The 14499-nt window shown below is 37.9% G+C and overlaps 1 protein-coding gene across 4 annotated transcripts in view; it reads right to left on the bottom strand.

Annotated features, from left to right (window-relative positions):
* The window catches only part of PIGN (phosphatidylinositol glycan anchor biosynthesis class N), a 106461-nt gene that overhangs the window by 22628 nt on the left and 69334 nt on the right, over positions 1–14499 (bottom strand). For 3 of the 4 annotated variants that reach the window (XM_082639986.1, XM_082639987.1, XM_082639985.1), the window contains 5 exons: positions 12855–12910; positions 12484–12559; positions 10676–10749; positions 6371–6413; positions 3826–3878 (listed from right to left, as the gene is read on the bottom strand). In XM_082639986.1, coding sequence (XP_082496112.1) covers positions 3826–3878; positions 6371–6413; positions 10676–10749; positions 12484–12559; positions 12855–12910 — 302 coding nt within the window. The remainder of the gene's footprint in view (positions 1–3825; positions 3879–6370; positions 6414–10675; positions 10750–12483; positions 12560–12854; positions 12911–14499) is intronic. The other variant, XM_082639988.1, reaches the window with a different exon arrangement.

Here is a 14499-nt window from a genome sequence, read left to right on the forward strand (position 1 = left end):
ATTTCAAGTATCCGGTTAAATGAGTATTGTCAAATGATTCACCCATGTAACCATCATCACAGTCAAGACATAGAACACTTCCATCACTCCAAAAGTTTCCACATGCCCATTTATAGGCATGCTTACCCTAATTCCCAGGCCCAGACAACAATTGATCAGCTTTCTGTGACTATAGCTTAATTCTGTCTGTTCTAGAATTTTACATAAATGGAATAATACAATATGTACTCTTAATGCACCTGGTTTCTTTTACTCATTAAAAAATTTTTAAGATTCATCCATGTAGTTGGGTTCATCAGTCGTTCATTTTTTTATTAATAAGTAGTTTTCCACTTTATGGATATAGTATAATTTGTTTTATCCATTCAAGTGCTGATAAACATCTGGGTTGTTTCCAGATTTTGGTTATTATTAATAAAGCTACTATTAAAATTCCTGTACAAGTCTTCTGTGTACATATTTTTTCCTTCTCTTGGGTAGGTATCTAGGAATAGAATTGTTATTCTATTCAGAATAGCAATCAGAGGGTAGTGTTAAGTTTTTAAGAAGGTCTTGTTTTCCTCTAGGTCTAACTCACATATAGGATAGTTGCCAGTAAGTTGTGGATATGTAATAAAAATTGCTATGTCATGTTTTAGGAATAGCAGAGGGTTGCCTGCCTCTGCCCTTTGGGCCGGGGTGGAAGGAAGCTATGAATGCTAGAGTGGAGGACAGTTTTTCTATGAGGTAGAAGCACATGTGTCACAGCAGTGAAATTCTTCACATCTCCTCAGCCTCTTTCCAGGTGACCTTTGGTTTGTCCCTGGGAGTAAAATGCAGAAAGTAGTACTTCCTGCATGGGGATGAAGGAAGGAGGAAAGAGGCCATGGAGAGCTCACTGACCATCACTGGACTGAGAGACATGCAGTTAATCCCCTTCCTCACTCCTGTGTTCCATATTACTTTTGACTGAGTCTGGAGCCTCTGGGTTTTCCTGTTCCTTTGGCAGCACTTGCTGATAGATTCTGGGCTGCTGCTTCCTCTCTTGGATTATCCATCTTCTAGGAATTTGTTGAACTTGCATTTGCTGATGGTCATTTTTCTATTCTGTTCACTTTTGCTGGGTTTGTTATTTTATTGAAGACTTGGTAGTGAGGAGAAAAATGATTATCTTTGGTCTGTGGTCCTCACCCAGAAATCAATGGATTTGATTCAGTGCAGACGTGTAATACTAAATCTTACCACTGAACCGTCCCTGGCCAAGCTCATCAATGACCCACTGTTTAATCCAATGCATGTCTTTATGTCTTCTCCTACTTACTTTCTCTGTGACATCTCGATAACCTCCCTCCTTCCTGAATGTTCTTTTGATTTCCACCACACTACTCTCACCTGGTTTCCTCCTGCCTTTCTGGCCACTTCTTTCAGCCTCACTGCCACACCTCCTGTTCTCTACCTGTAAATATCAGTGGTTCCTTAAGGTGCCACTAGATCTTTGCCTTTATTTATGCTACACATTCTCCCTAGATCTTGTGACCCAATGTGCTCTTCTAAATGCTACTCTTGCAGTGTCTAAACAGTCCCTCTCCTGACAAGCCTTCCCTTACCGTGGAGGCTGAGGTAGGTGCCCTGACTAATGTCCCCACAGCACCCAAGAGACTATTCTAGAAATTCTCACACTGCACCATATTGTCTGCTCATAAGTCTGTTTCCTCCTCCAACCTTAAGCCCCCTAAGAGCTTGAGAATGTGCTTTTCATCCCCAGCAATTCACCTGGTGCATAGCGGGTGATCAATAAATATTTGCCCTGTTGAATTGAGATCATGGATATTTAAAAATGCTTTGTGTTTTATGCATGCTATTACTGGTAATAACAGTGAAATTTGTACTTTGAAGAACAAAATCTGCCAAGTAAAGATAAACCTCAAGCGAATCAGAGAAAATCAAATCCTTAATTTGTGTAATATAAATTAATGATGCTGTGCAGAAATTAATGATGCACATCTTCATGTGAGAATTATATCCTCTTCATTCCTTCACACCTCTTTAGAGCCAAAACCAATATAAATTTCTCCCATCAAAAAGTCTCAAACCCATGTTATAGCAGCATTATTCACAATAGCCAAAAGGGGGAAACAACTCAAGTGTCCACAGATGGATGAACGGGTAAACAAAATGTGGTCTGTACATACAATGGAACATTATACAGCCTTCAAAAGGAAGGAAATTCTGACACATGCTATAACATGGATAAACCTTGAATACATTATGCTAAGTGAAATAATTCAGTCACAAAAGGGCAACTACTGTACAATTTAATTTATGTGAGCTATCCTAGCGTAGTCAAATACATAGAAACAGAAATTAAAATGTTGGTTGCCAGGGCTGGTGGAGATGGGGAATGAGGAGTTTTTTGCAAGATGAAAACCATTATGGAGATGGAATGATAATGATAGTTGTACAACAATGTGAATGTCCTTAATGCCACTGAATTCTACACTTGAAAAGGGTTAAGATGGTAAATTTTATATTATGTATATTTTGCTACAATTAAGAATAAAATAAAAAGTCTCATATGTAATAATGCTATATTTTGTCAGAATATTTTCCAAACAAAATTCTGACCTATGTTTAAAATGAAAATACATTAATCAAATTATGGAGAGAATAAGGAGAGGTATCTCAAATACAAGAAACACTACGAAGGATAAAAAAATAATAATAGTTTCCATTTATTGGAGCTTATTTGATGCCAGGCACTGTGCTAAATGCTTTAGATGGATTAATTCATTCAAAACAACAAGAGACAGAGGGAGATTAGAGACGTTAAGTCACTTGCTGACAGTGTCACAGCTAAAAAGTGGCAGAAACAGATCAATCCCAGGAGCTCTGGCTTAAAGCCCATACCATGACCTACTACCTGTCTGGACACTTTGGGATCAGAGGGCTGGTGAGAAGGACACATTAAAACTTTCCCTAAGCTTCAAACTTAAGAGACTAATGAAAACAAAATTAATGACCTATGGAGTACCCTCTTCGTGCCTAGCACACAAGGAATGAAACAGAGTCAAATCAGCTGACTATCAAGGGAGACAGACCTCTATATAAATAACAAGGCGGTACAAGCCTGAGCTGCCTAAGAGGGTAGGAACAGAGGAGAGGACTTGTAATCGAGTACCTCACAAACCTACACAATTCCTGGCTGAACAAATACTGACTGGAGGAAATAAAATTAGTCTATAAAAATGTATTCTATCTCTGAATGCATTTGAAAACAAAAAGGCAAAAGGATCAACCTTGCTTTCTTCCCCTCAAAGAGAAGAAATTTAATAGATTATGGCAATCATTGACGTTCAAATCACAATAAAGAAGAAACTGACTTTTTGTTCAGATTATACTTTAAATAACGATGTTCTAGGTATCACATGTTAACATGTTCCCATATTGAAGATTCTAGGAGGCATATGATGATTACATGAAATGTAAACTGCCACAGAAAATTCACACTGCAACTTGAATAGCTTCATTGTTCTTGAGAGAGATTGAGAGATTATGAGAACACAGACACTGGAGTGATCCACCCCAGATTCCAGCAGTTTTCCTTGTACCTTCCTGCTGTTCTGCATTTCTTTCAGACTTAACATCTGTTCCCACATCATCCCAAGGAAACACCTGATAATGTGTTAATGCCAAGGACTGGAGGGACGTGTCTCACCTCCAGAGGTTTAAAATAATTGCTACTTGCTATGCTTACTTCAAAAATCAAATTGAAATCTTCTATACTATGATACCAAGTTACTATTTTTCACTGCACTCTGAAGAATTCTATGTGAATATATACTATACCTTGTTCCAATATCAAGCCAGCTGCCATAATCTTTGATCAAGAAGAAAAAATGCTGTAAAATAAAACAAAATATGGCTTCATTAAAAACAAAGGCTATATAGATTCAGTCTAAAAGCAACTTTCTTTTAGGATTATGTCTTTCAGATTTCTGACCCCTCAGAACCACTATGACTGGAATCAATAAGAATTTGACCTTTATTGAAATTTTTGCTTGGACTAAAATGAGCAATAGCTTAAAAGCCAGAAACAGTCATATAAGCACAAAAGTGACATCTTGAATAACTAGAAAGAAAACCCAGCCAACTTTCATAAAAGACACTAAGTATCGATTATACCAAAGACTGCAGTGAAAGAAAGCCGTATCATCTATTCATCAGCAAACATTTACTGATCGCCTACTATGTGCTAATCACTGTGTTAGGTCCTGGAGATAAACTCTCTTTCAGGAGATTTATAATCTAGTGACTGATTCGGTCAATTTATCAGGCATGTGTGTGTGTGATGAGTGTTACGACTGGAAATACAGGCAAGTACAGGAGCACAAAGGAAGAGGCACACACCCCAGCTCGGGTAATAAGCGAAGGCTGTCCCAATAAAAAGTCTAAAAATCTAAGTGACAAGTAAGAGTCAGAGGAAAGAGGAGGTTGGAGAGATCCAGGGAGAAGTTTGTTTCTGACAGAGGGAGTAACGTTTATAAACATCCAGGTAGAGCTTGGCAGGTCCAAGGTGAGGCTGGGGTAGAGGAAACAAGGAGGGAGAGGAGAGACACAATGCCAGTCAGGTAAGCAGAACTTAGACCACACATGGCTCTCTAAGTTAAACGCAGCAGTCTGATTCTTCATATAAAATTAATCAGAGAATTTAAATTCTCTTCTGTTAACATGTCTGTCTATTTGCCACTTTGTGAGCAAAACTGAAAGCTAATTTGTTCTAACATTATGTGTGGTCAATTTCAGAAATATATCCAGTTCAGTACAACATAAAAATGTTCTCATCTGAATCAAGTGACTAGGAATCTGATCTGGGAAGTTACCCTAACAGTCGTCTCTCAGCACTTCCAGCATAAGATGTTGTGTAGTGAAGAATTAACCCTATCTAAAGAGAGGTCTGGGCTTTACCTTCAGCTACTAGGAGGCGATTACTAGGCCCTGCCTGATAGGAGTGTTTTGCCTGGGGGACCTCAGCCACTGGACAGTCTAATAATGTGATTTATGTTCAGGGCTTTGGGCCGTGTGTTATCAGTTCTAATTCTAGAAGGACTGGAGATTAAAGGTTAGCGATGGGAACAATATATGATTGGGCTCCAATAAAAAGCCTGGACATCGAGGCTCTGGTGAGCCTGGCTGGCAGTACTCCATGTGCACTGTCACACATCACTGCCGGTAGAGCACGGTTGTCCCAGCTTCATGGGGGGAGTATGGCCAGACCTCCATATCTGGACCCCTTCTGGACTCTGCCCTCTGCATTTCTTCCCTTGGCTGAATTTAATCTGTCTCCTTTCCCTGTAATAAGCCACACTTGTGGATATAACAGTCTTCAGTGAATTCTGTGAGTCCATCTAGTGAATTATCAAACCTTAGTGTAGCTTGGGGAACCCTCCTGAACTTGTAGGTGTAAAATGGGTTCTTTTTGTTAATACATTACATACTAGAGGCCCACCTACCTGTTCCTCACTAGAACTCATTATCAGAGCTATAGCATCTTGATGACATCATCCCACTCTGTTCCCTCTTTCCTTCCTTCCCTTCCTCCTCCCCCCTTTTTTCCTTTCTTTTTCAATCTGACAAAAAGGTTAAAAATCAGCATTTCAAGTAGGAAAATGGTATATTACCTAAACCTAAAGTTAGCTTTTTCTGTTAACTTCCTATGGAAGTTTCATTTCAGATACAGTGTACCATTGAAGACTATGTATAAAGTGACAGATTCTAATAAATCAAGTTAGAAGATTTCTGACACTCTAAGAGCACTCTTACCACATTATAGGTCATATAAAAAGAAAGTAATTTATGTGTAAATTATGCCAGCACTTATAACTCAGTATCTAAAGAGTTCATGTACAGAAATGCATTCATATTTCACTTGATTAAATCAACTCATTGGGGGACTTCCCTGGTGGCACAGTGGTTGAGAATCTGCCTGCCAATGCAGGGGACATGGGTTCAAACCCTGGTCCAGAAAGATCCCACATGCCACAGAGCAACTACGCCCGTGTGCTACAACTACTGAGCCTGAGCTCTTGAGCCTGCGAGTCACAACTCCTGAGCCCACATGCCACAGCTACTGAAGCTCACACATCTAGAGCCCATGCTCCGCAACAAGAGAAGCCGCCGCAATGAGAAGCCCGCTCACCGCAATGAAGAGTAGCCCCTGCTCACTGCAACTAGAGAAAGCCTGCACACAGCAACAAAGACCCAATGCAGCCAAAATAAATAAATAGATTAATTAATTTATATATATATATATATATATATATATATATATATAAATCAGCTCATTGTTTAGCTTGTCAATCTTATTTATATTGAATATCCAGTAATGCCTTACCAAAGCCATGATGTCTGATATGTTGATAACCATGAGAAAAAGACTGGAAAAAAAATAAAGAAAAAACACATGTAATACCGCAGACACATTTTAAAAGCACATTAAAATCAAAATGAGAATAATCAAATAATCTAACATTCTGTTATTAGTATTTCTGCTTCTGAAAATATTACATTTGACAAAGGCTCTTTTCACATTATCATGGACTACTGTCCCACAGTGATGGGCTAGACTTCAAAAATGTTATTTAACACTTTGAATATTTATTTCAATGGTATGAAAGGGGCATGATAGAGAACAAATGTATGGACACCAAGGGGGGAAAGTGGCAGGGGGTGGGGGGTGTGTGATGAACTGGGAGATTGGGATTGACATGTATACACTGATGTGTATAAAACTGATGATTAATAAGAAACTGCTGTGTAAAAAAAAAATAAAATTTAAAAAAGAAAGGGACATGAATTATGATTTTTTTTAAATTAAAGTTTTTATTTTAGATAATTATGGATTCACATGCAACTGCAAGAAATGATATAGAGGGAACCCATGTACCCTCTGCCCAGTTTCCCCCACTGGTAACACCTTACAAAACTATAGTCCAATATCACAACCAGGATATTGACATTGATTCTGTCAAGATACAGAATGTTTCCATCATCACAAGGATCCCTCATGATACTCTTTTATAGTTACATCTATCCTCTTCTTGCTTACCCTCTGTCTAATCCCCAGTCTCTGGAAACCACTAATCTGTTCTCTGTTTCTATAATTTTGTTATTTCAGGAGTGTTGTACAAGTGGAATCATTTGAATCACTTATAACATTTTGGGATTGCCTTTTTCACTGAGCACAATTCTCTTGAGATTCATCTAAGGTTCTGTGTGTATCAATAGTTTGCTCCTTTTTATTGCTGAGCAGTACTCCATTATACCACAGTTTGCTTAACCATTCAAGCACCAAAGGACATCAGGGTGGTTTCCAGTTTGTGGCTATTACAAATAAAGCTGCTATAAACATTCGTGTACAGTTTTTGTGCAAACACAAGTTTTCATTTCTCTAGGAAAAATAGCCGAGTGCAGTTACTGGATTATGTTGTTGGTGCAGTTTCATAAGAAACTGGATAACTCTTTTCAGAGTAGTTGTACTATTTTACATTCCCACCAGCAACGTCTGAGAGCAATTGCTTTGCATCCTCCCCAGCATTTGGTGATGTCACTATTTTTTATTTTTTGCTTCTTCATCATTATTTTGTCAGTTATAGATTTTACTGTGTGGTTTTACCTTTTTACAGTGTTATTTGTTGTTGTTTCTACCAAGTCTAATTTTTCCTGGGTCAAATTTTAGTGCTCTATGGAACCAAAAGGGGGACGTTCTTAAGTCAGTCTTGTGTATAAAAGAAATGTCACAATGTGTAGTAGTAGCCATTTCAAGTTTTATTTTGCGCTGATAACTTCTACCACTAATTTAGCACATATGTTTTCAGTTTCTATTGTATGCCAGCCACTGTTCTTGTTGCTGGTAAAGCATTGGTGAACAGAGCCTACCATCTACTCAGGGAGACAAATAACAAATAGAATGTTTGTAATAACAATAAAATGTCAGGTGGTGTTAAATGTCAGGAGGAAAAGTCGATTGATCGAGGGAGACCTGTATGAGGAGAAGACATTTAAGTAGAGACCTGTGTGAACAGAGTGAACCATGAAACTATATGAGTAAAGAGCACTGCAGGTAGAGAGAGTGTGGAACGTACAAAGGGCATGAGGTGAAAACGTGCATGGTGTACTTGAAGAACAGCAAGAGGGTCAGCTTTAAGCAGAGTGTGCTAGCACAAGAGTTGTGGGAAATAAGGTTGGAGAGATAGATATGCAGGGGCCAGATCACATGGGGCCATTTAGGCCATAATTAGGACTTTAGAATTTTTCCTAGTTGTGACAAGAAGCCATTGGAAGGTTTTAAAGGCTCCTCTGTCTGTTGTATGGATAATAACTGTAGGAGGACAGGAGTAAAAGCAGGGAGATCAGCTAAGAGGCCCCTGAAGATGACTGATGATAGTGGGTTGGTGGAGGTGATTGAAAATGTGAATAGAAAGAAGAGACGATATCAGTGACATGTAGCGAGTGGATTTGGCAATGAGGGATGGATGGACTTGGGCTTGTGTGATGGATTAGAAAAAGAAAACAGGATGAGCAGCTAGAGTTCAACAGGAAGAAAGGGAATTGCTGGGTTCAATGTACGACATAGTAAGTTTGAGGGGTCAGTGTTATATTAGGGGGGAATGTCAGTGACTTGTAAAGGTTTAAAGTTCAAAAGAGAAGACATTTATAAAGCCACAACTTTGTCATCTTTGCCTCAGTTCTCTCCCTTTGTATTTAGTTTTTCATTGTAGAAAAACTAAATACTAAACAAACTAAATACTAAACGAACAAAACTAAAACTCTCCCTTTGTATTTAGTTTTTCGTCGTACTAGTCTCAGGTTAAAATTACTACACACACACACACACACACACACATATACACACACATTTTGATGAGCCTTCTACTTCTCATCCCACATATCCCCAGCTCTTCTTAAACTTTAATTAAAATCCCTTCTAGGGCTTCCCTGGTGGCGCAGTGGTTGAGAGTCCGCCTGCCGATGGAGGGGACGCGGGTTCGTGCCCCGGTCCGGGAGGATCCCACATGCCGCAGAGTGGCTGGGCCCGTGAGCCGTGGCCGCTGGGCCTACGCGTCCGGAGCCTGTGCTCCGCAACGGGAGAGGCCACAACGGTGAGAGGCCTGCCTACCGCAAAAAAAAAAAAAAAAAGCCCTTCTAAAAACTTGCATCTGTTAACAGAGATGTGAGAAAGTACATGTCACTTGCTTTTTTTTTTTTTAATTGCATCTAAGTATCTTCTATGTGGTATTGACAAGGTATAAATGCTTTCTTTTTTTTTTTTTTTTCTTGTGGTACGCGGGCCTCTTACTGTTGTGGCCTCTCCCGTTGCGGAGCACAGGCTCCGGACACGCAGGCTCAGCGGCCATGGCTCATGGGTCCAGCCGCTCCGTGGCATGTGGGATCCTCCCGGACCGAGGCACGAACCCGCGTCCCCTGCATCAGCAGGCGGACTCCCAACCACTGCGCCACCAGGAAAGCCCTATAAATGCTTTTAATGTTAAATTCATGTAAATATCCTGTAAAAATACACTAGTCTAGAAATGAGATTTCTACTATTTTTAAATAGTGCAAGAAAACCTTTTTATTATTATTATTATTGTTATTATGGCAAACACATAATAATACGCTACACTTGGTTCTAGCTTAAATTCATCAAGAAGAACATGCAAATTTATGCTAATATTAGTTATTTCTTTCAGCATTGAATATTCCAGTTTGATTCAAGAATAACAGAACTGGGCCTCCCTGGTGGCGCAGTGGTTGAGAGTCCGCCTGCCGATGCAGGGGATACGGGTTCGTGCCCCGGTCTGGGAGGATCCCATATGCCGCGGAGCGGCTGGGCCCGTGAGCCATGGCCGCTGGGCCTGCGCGTCCGGAGCCTGTGCTCCGCAACGGGAGAGGCCACAACAGTGAGAGGCCCGCATACCGCAAAAAAAAAAAAAAAAAAAAAAAAGAATAACAGAACTGCTAAGAAGCTACACATTTATCTCAAGTGTCTTTCAGAGAGGCTGATCAGTCCTGTGCTGATGACACAATTTCATTGCATCACAAAAGCAAATAGTTGAGTTGACAGCTTCTCTTCCAGCGTCTTGATTGCTTAACACTGACTGCTCCAGAAGTTCCTAGAAACTCAGAAAGGATACTTCCCATTCCATTTGCCAAAAGTGTAGAAATCAAGACTAAGAAACTATGTAAATTATTGACATCTAGAAGTTAATTTCAAGCCATGTAAAATGATATAATGTTAACACATTTGTCTAATACACATTTAAGAAATAATCCAAAAGAAAACAGAATGATATCCCTTGGAGTTTGTAGGCACAGTTTTATCTACAATAAACAAGTTATTAACTACAAGAATTTAATGTTTATATTTTATAGTTTTCTAGGGGGGCTCCTCTCTAGCTTGAATAATATTCTAATAACATTTTATTGTTGAGAAAGCATATTATTCTGCTAGAGGCTCTAATCAACTAATTTCCTCTCATGACAACTGAATTCTGACTAAAAGGGTGAAACATTTTTTTCTCATTTTTATAATAAATCTATGTTACTGTGTCTTAATAGCAATCACACAAAATACCCTCAAGTGTTAACTCTCATTTCTTAAAAACTAACAAATTCAATGTTTCTTAAACATTCATCTTACCTTTTTGATGATAACTGGGTAGTTAACTGAACAGCTTCAAAAGCACACATCACAAGAGCAAAGGGGATTAAAATCTGTTTAAGAGAACAACAAATGATGCCATGGGTAGCTGTAGCATTTGAAGAAATATTTCTATTTCTCAAAGTTTGTCTGTATTAGTGAAAAGCCAATGCTGAAATAAAACCATGATACCAATGACATATAGAACGGTGACGAAACGGATTTAAAAATCCACATCAACAGCATTTGGTGTATAGAAGATAACAACAAATATTTCAAATAAAGCCTATTCCAAGTTTTTGTTCTATTTAACTCAGTATAATAATTAATGAACCAAATCAAATAAACTATGGAGCCTGATGATTTGATTCACAGATCCCTGAACTCATCTGGTTATTTGATACTACAACTCTTAACATGATTTAGCTGCTTTACCATTGCTTGCTGTTGTTTTATTTTAATACTAATTTATTTCTGATTATAAAATTCATACTCTGTAAAAAAAATGGAGAAAGGTATAATAAAATTTACACTGGTTGAAAAATCTATAATCCAGAGGTAACACTGTTAATATTTTGAGATACTGCTTTCCAATGATCAATTAAAACACACACACACACACACAATGTTTAAACAAAGAGGGGAGGGAGAAAATATGGAAAAGAAATGATGTTCAAAACTGCATAAGACTCTTGTTCAAGCAAAGGCTACATGTAGTGAAGGCTACATGACTGAAATAGAGGTCCAGGAGAATTTTCACTTCCAGCCACATCAGTCAAAGAAAGTGACCAAATATATTACGTCAGTAAAACTTATTGAATTAAGCTGGAGATTATAAATCTAGCATTTAGTTTAAACTTCTGTTTTTCTTTCTTTTTTTTGCTTGTTTTTAATTAAAGGCCCATGATCTTTAATAGACTGAGAAAAGAACAACTACCTTTAAGAAAAATGTAAATAAAGAATAAGGAAACTATTAATACACATTTCAAAATAATTCAATAGAGAATGGGAGATGAGAAAACAAACATCTTTTTTAACATTTCTTAAAATTACATTTGTATTAGTGCAGTAACAAAAAAAAGGATATTAATCCTTTAATAAGCACATACTTTTACAATTATTACTTATGTGATCTGAATAGAAGGCAATCAGATTTTAGGCAGATATTAGTTCCTTTATTTAAACAAATATATACTAAGTACATAAAATGTGCCAGGTACTATGGCAGAGGGAATAAGACAAGCTTAATGATCCTAGAGAAAAAGGGAAAGAGCATGAATTACATTCTATTGGAGAGTCTGAACGCCTGGAAAGCTGATAATTTGTCATTATCTTAGAATCCTCAGTACCCAGCTGGTGCTGATAAGCCTTCAGTGACATATTTATTGAATGAATAAATCAGTTCTAAGTACAGGGATTATGAGAAAAGATGATAACATGTTGGCAGTCTTGGGGGTGGGGAACATCAGTTCGGGGAGCCTTTGATCTTGAGGAGCAAGGCAGTTTTGATCCACCCTTCACTTCCCACAGGCTTTAATCACCTTTGATAGGACTTCCTGGGACTAACAGACTCTCTACTTTTTTGAAGTTAAATGGGCTTAGGAGTAAAGTAAAAAGATTAACTATATTTTGGAGTAAAAGCTAAAGTGTCTAACTTCCCATTCAATAGTGTCTGAGAAGGTATCTTCTTTCCATGCGACTTAACTCTGTCACTTTAGAATCTTAATGTCACATGTTACATAATCTTAATTGTCACAATGAGTTCATAATCTTATTAATCAGTATCTTAAGAAAATAAGAAAACCAACCTTCCACATCATCAGGGCTCCCATCATGTAAGGACTAAACACGGTCAGAAAGCAATAGACAGAGGCAAGATCAAAGCTAAGGAATCAACGAAAAGAAAAAGGAGTTTAGAATTCACATTGTAACTTTAAAAGAATGTTCTTCTAAAAAGCATGTTTAAACTAATTTTCTGAAATCTACTCTTACTAAAGCACAAGTATACATTGTCTCAAGAACTATTACAACATCAGTAAAACGAATGAGATAGACTTGTATGTACCCATACATACCAATTTTCAAAGTACATCCTTCAGTGTAAAAAGCAAGGTACAGAACAAAATCCCTATTTGTATTATTTTCTGGTTATACATATGCTGTTTTTATTTTAAATTACCTGTTAACAGAAGCTATATTCCCAGTTCCAAAAAAGGCTGTCATTAAGAAGAAAACCTAAAGAGAGTTAAGGTAATGCCAAAACAAGTCAGAATTCATAAAAGTTCTTTTTCATTTAGAAAAGATACACCTATTCTACCATGAGGGTAATTTGCTTTTCTACTTGTACATTTGATCATAAATTGTTGTAAATGAGTGTTCCATTGTATCTCCTTGTGAATGCATTTGGAAAGAACCAGACTGAACAAGCAATGTACTAAGAACTACGAGGCCTGGGAGGTCATCCTTGTCACTAGTAACCTTGGGAAGGTTACTATTTTCCTCACCTCTAACATTAACAGTTGGATTACTGTTATTTGTAGTTGGCTGCTAATGATTAAAAAAAAAGCGACAGACATTTTCAGCTGAAATACAATTTCATTTCATACATGCTCGCTGTGTGCCCACTACATGTGAAACGTGCCAGGTTCTTTGAAAGGCTTAGGAAGAAATATCATGTTTTAAAATAATTCAATAGAGAATGAGAAAGAGTAAACATCTTTTTGACATTTCTTAAACTTACATTTGTAATAGTGCAGTAATAAAAAGTCGGTATTAATTATATTGGAGTCTAAGAACTCACTGCTAGTAAAGTATTTAAAATAGTGCCTGGCCCACTGAAAGGGCTCGATAAATGTTAGTTACTTTATTATCATAAACACATACACAAAAATGGTACAGAAGCACTAAAAAGGAAGTATGAATCAAGACAAATTTCAGTGAATACGCGGCATTTGTGTTGGTAACTTGAGCCTTAAATATATTCATTGTTCCATGCATTCAACCAGTCAACTAACCAACCAAGATTTATTATCTAGTACATGTCAGAGGCAGAGCTAGGCACTAAGAATATAAATATAAATAAAATAGTTTAAAGTGCTCATATAGTGACTAAGATTATGATGATATGTAGAAGTATGTAAGATGAATTTAAAGGTAAACTGTGGGAAATAAATGATGTAGTCAAGGACTTCCTTAGCGATCCAGTGGTTAAGACTCCATGCTTCCAATGCAGGGGGTGTGGGGTTCAATCCCTGGTCAGGGAACTAAGATCCCACATGCCACCCAGTGCAGACAAAAGAAAAAAATAAATAAAATGATGTAGTCAAGAAACAGTAAACAGGTGTGATAGAAGCTGAGGGTTTATTGAAGGGTACAGTGAAAGATGAAGCAAGAAATATAGATTGGTGGCATATTAATAAAAAACCTTGAACTTCATTGTGGAGACAATGAAGAGCTGGCAAGAATTTTAGGTGAGTAATATAAATAAGAAATACCAATAACAGTGAGATATTTGGATCAGGGATACAAATAATTAGAGGCAGGAAATTCAGTTAGGAAGCTATTTCAGTAGTCTATGTTGGGGACAAGGAGTCTGAACCAGTGTGGTTAGAGTGGAAATGGAGAAGGAGGGGAGACCATGGAACTTTAAAAGTGGACAGGGAGTTGTTAAATATGACACGTTTGATGCCCTGGGTAGCTGGGAGCATGGCAATGCCATTAAATGAGATGAGACCTGTCAGAGAGTGATTTTGGAAAGGGGTGGGCAGTCATTAGTCAGTGTGGACATATATCTGGTGATGCCCAGCAGGATGTTGGACATATGA

This window comes from Mesoplodon mirus (assembly GCF_964341445.2).
Source record: "Mesoplodon mirus genome assembly, chromosome: 13".
Taxonomy (NCBI): domain Eukaryota; kingdom Metazoa; phylum Chordata; class Mammalia; order Artiodactyla; family Ziphiidae; genus Mesoplodon; species Mesoplodon mirus.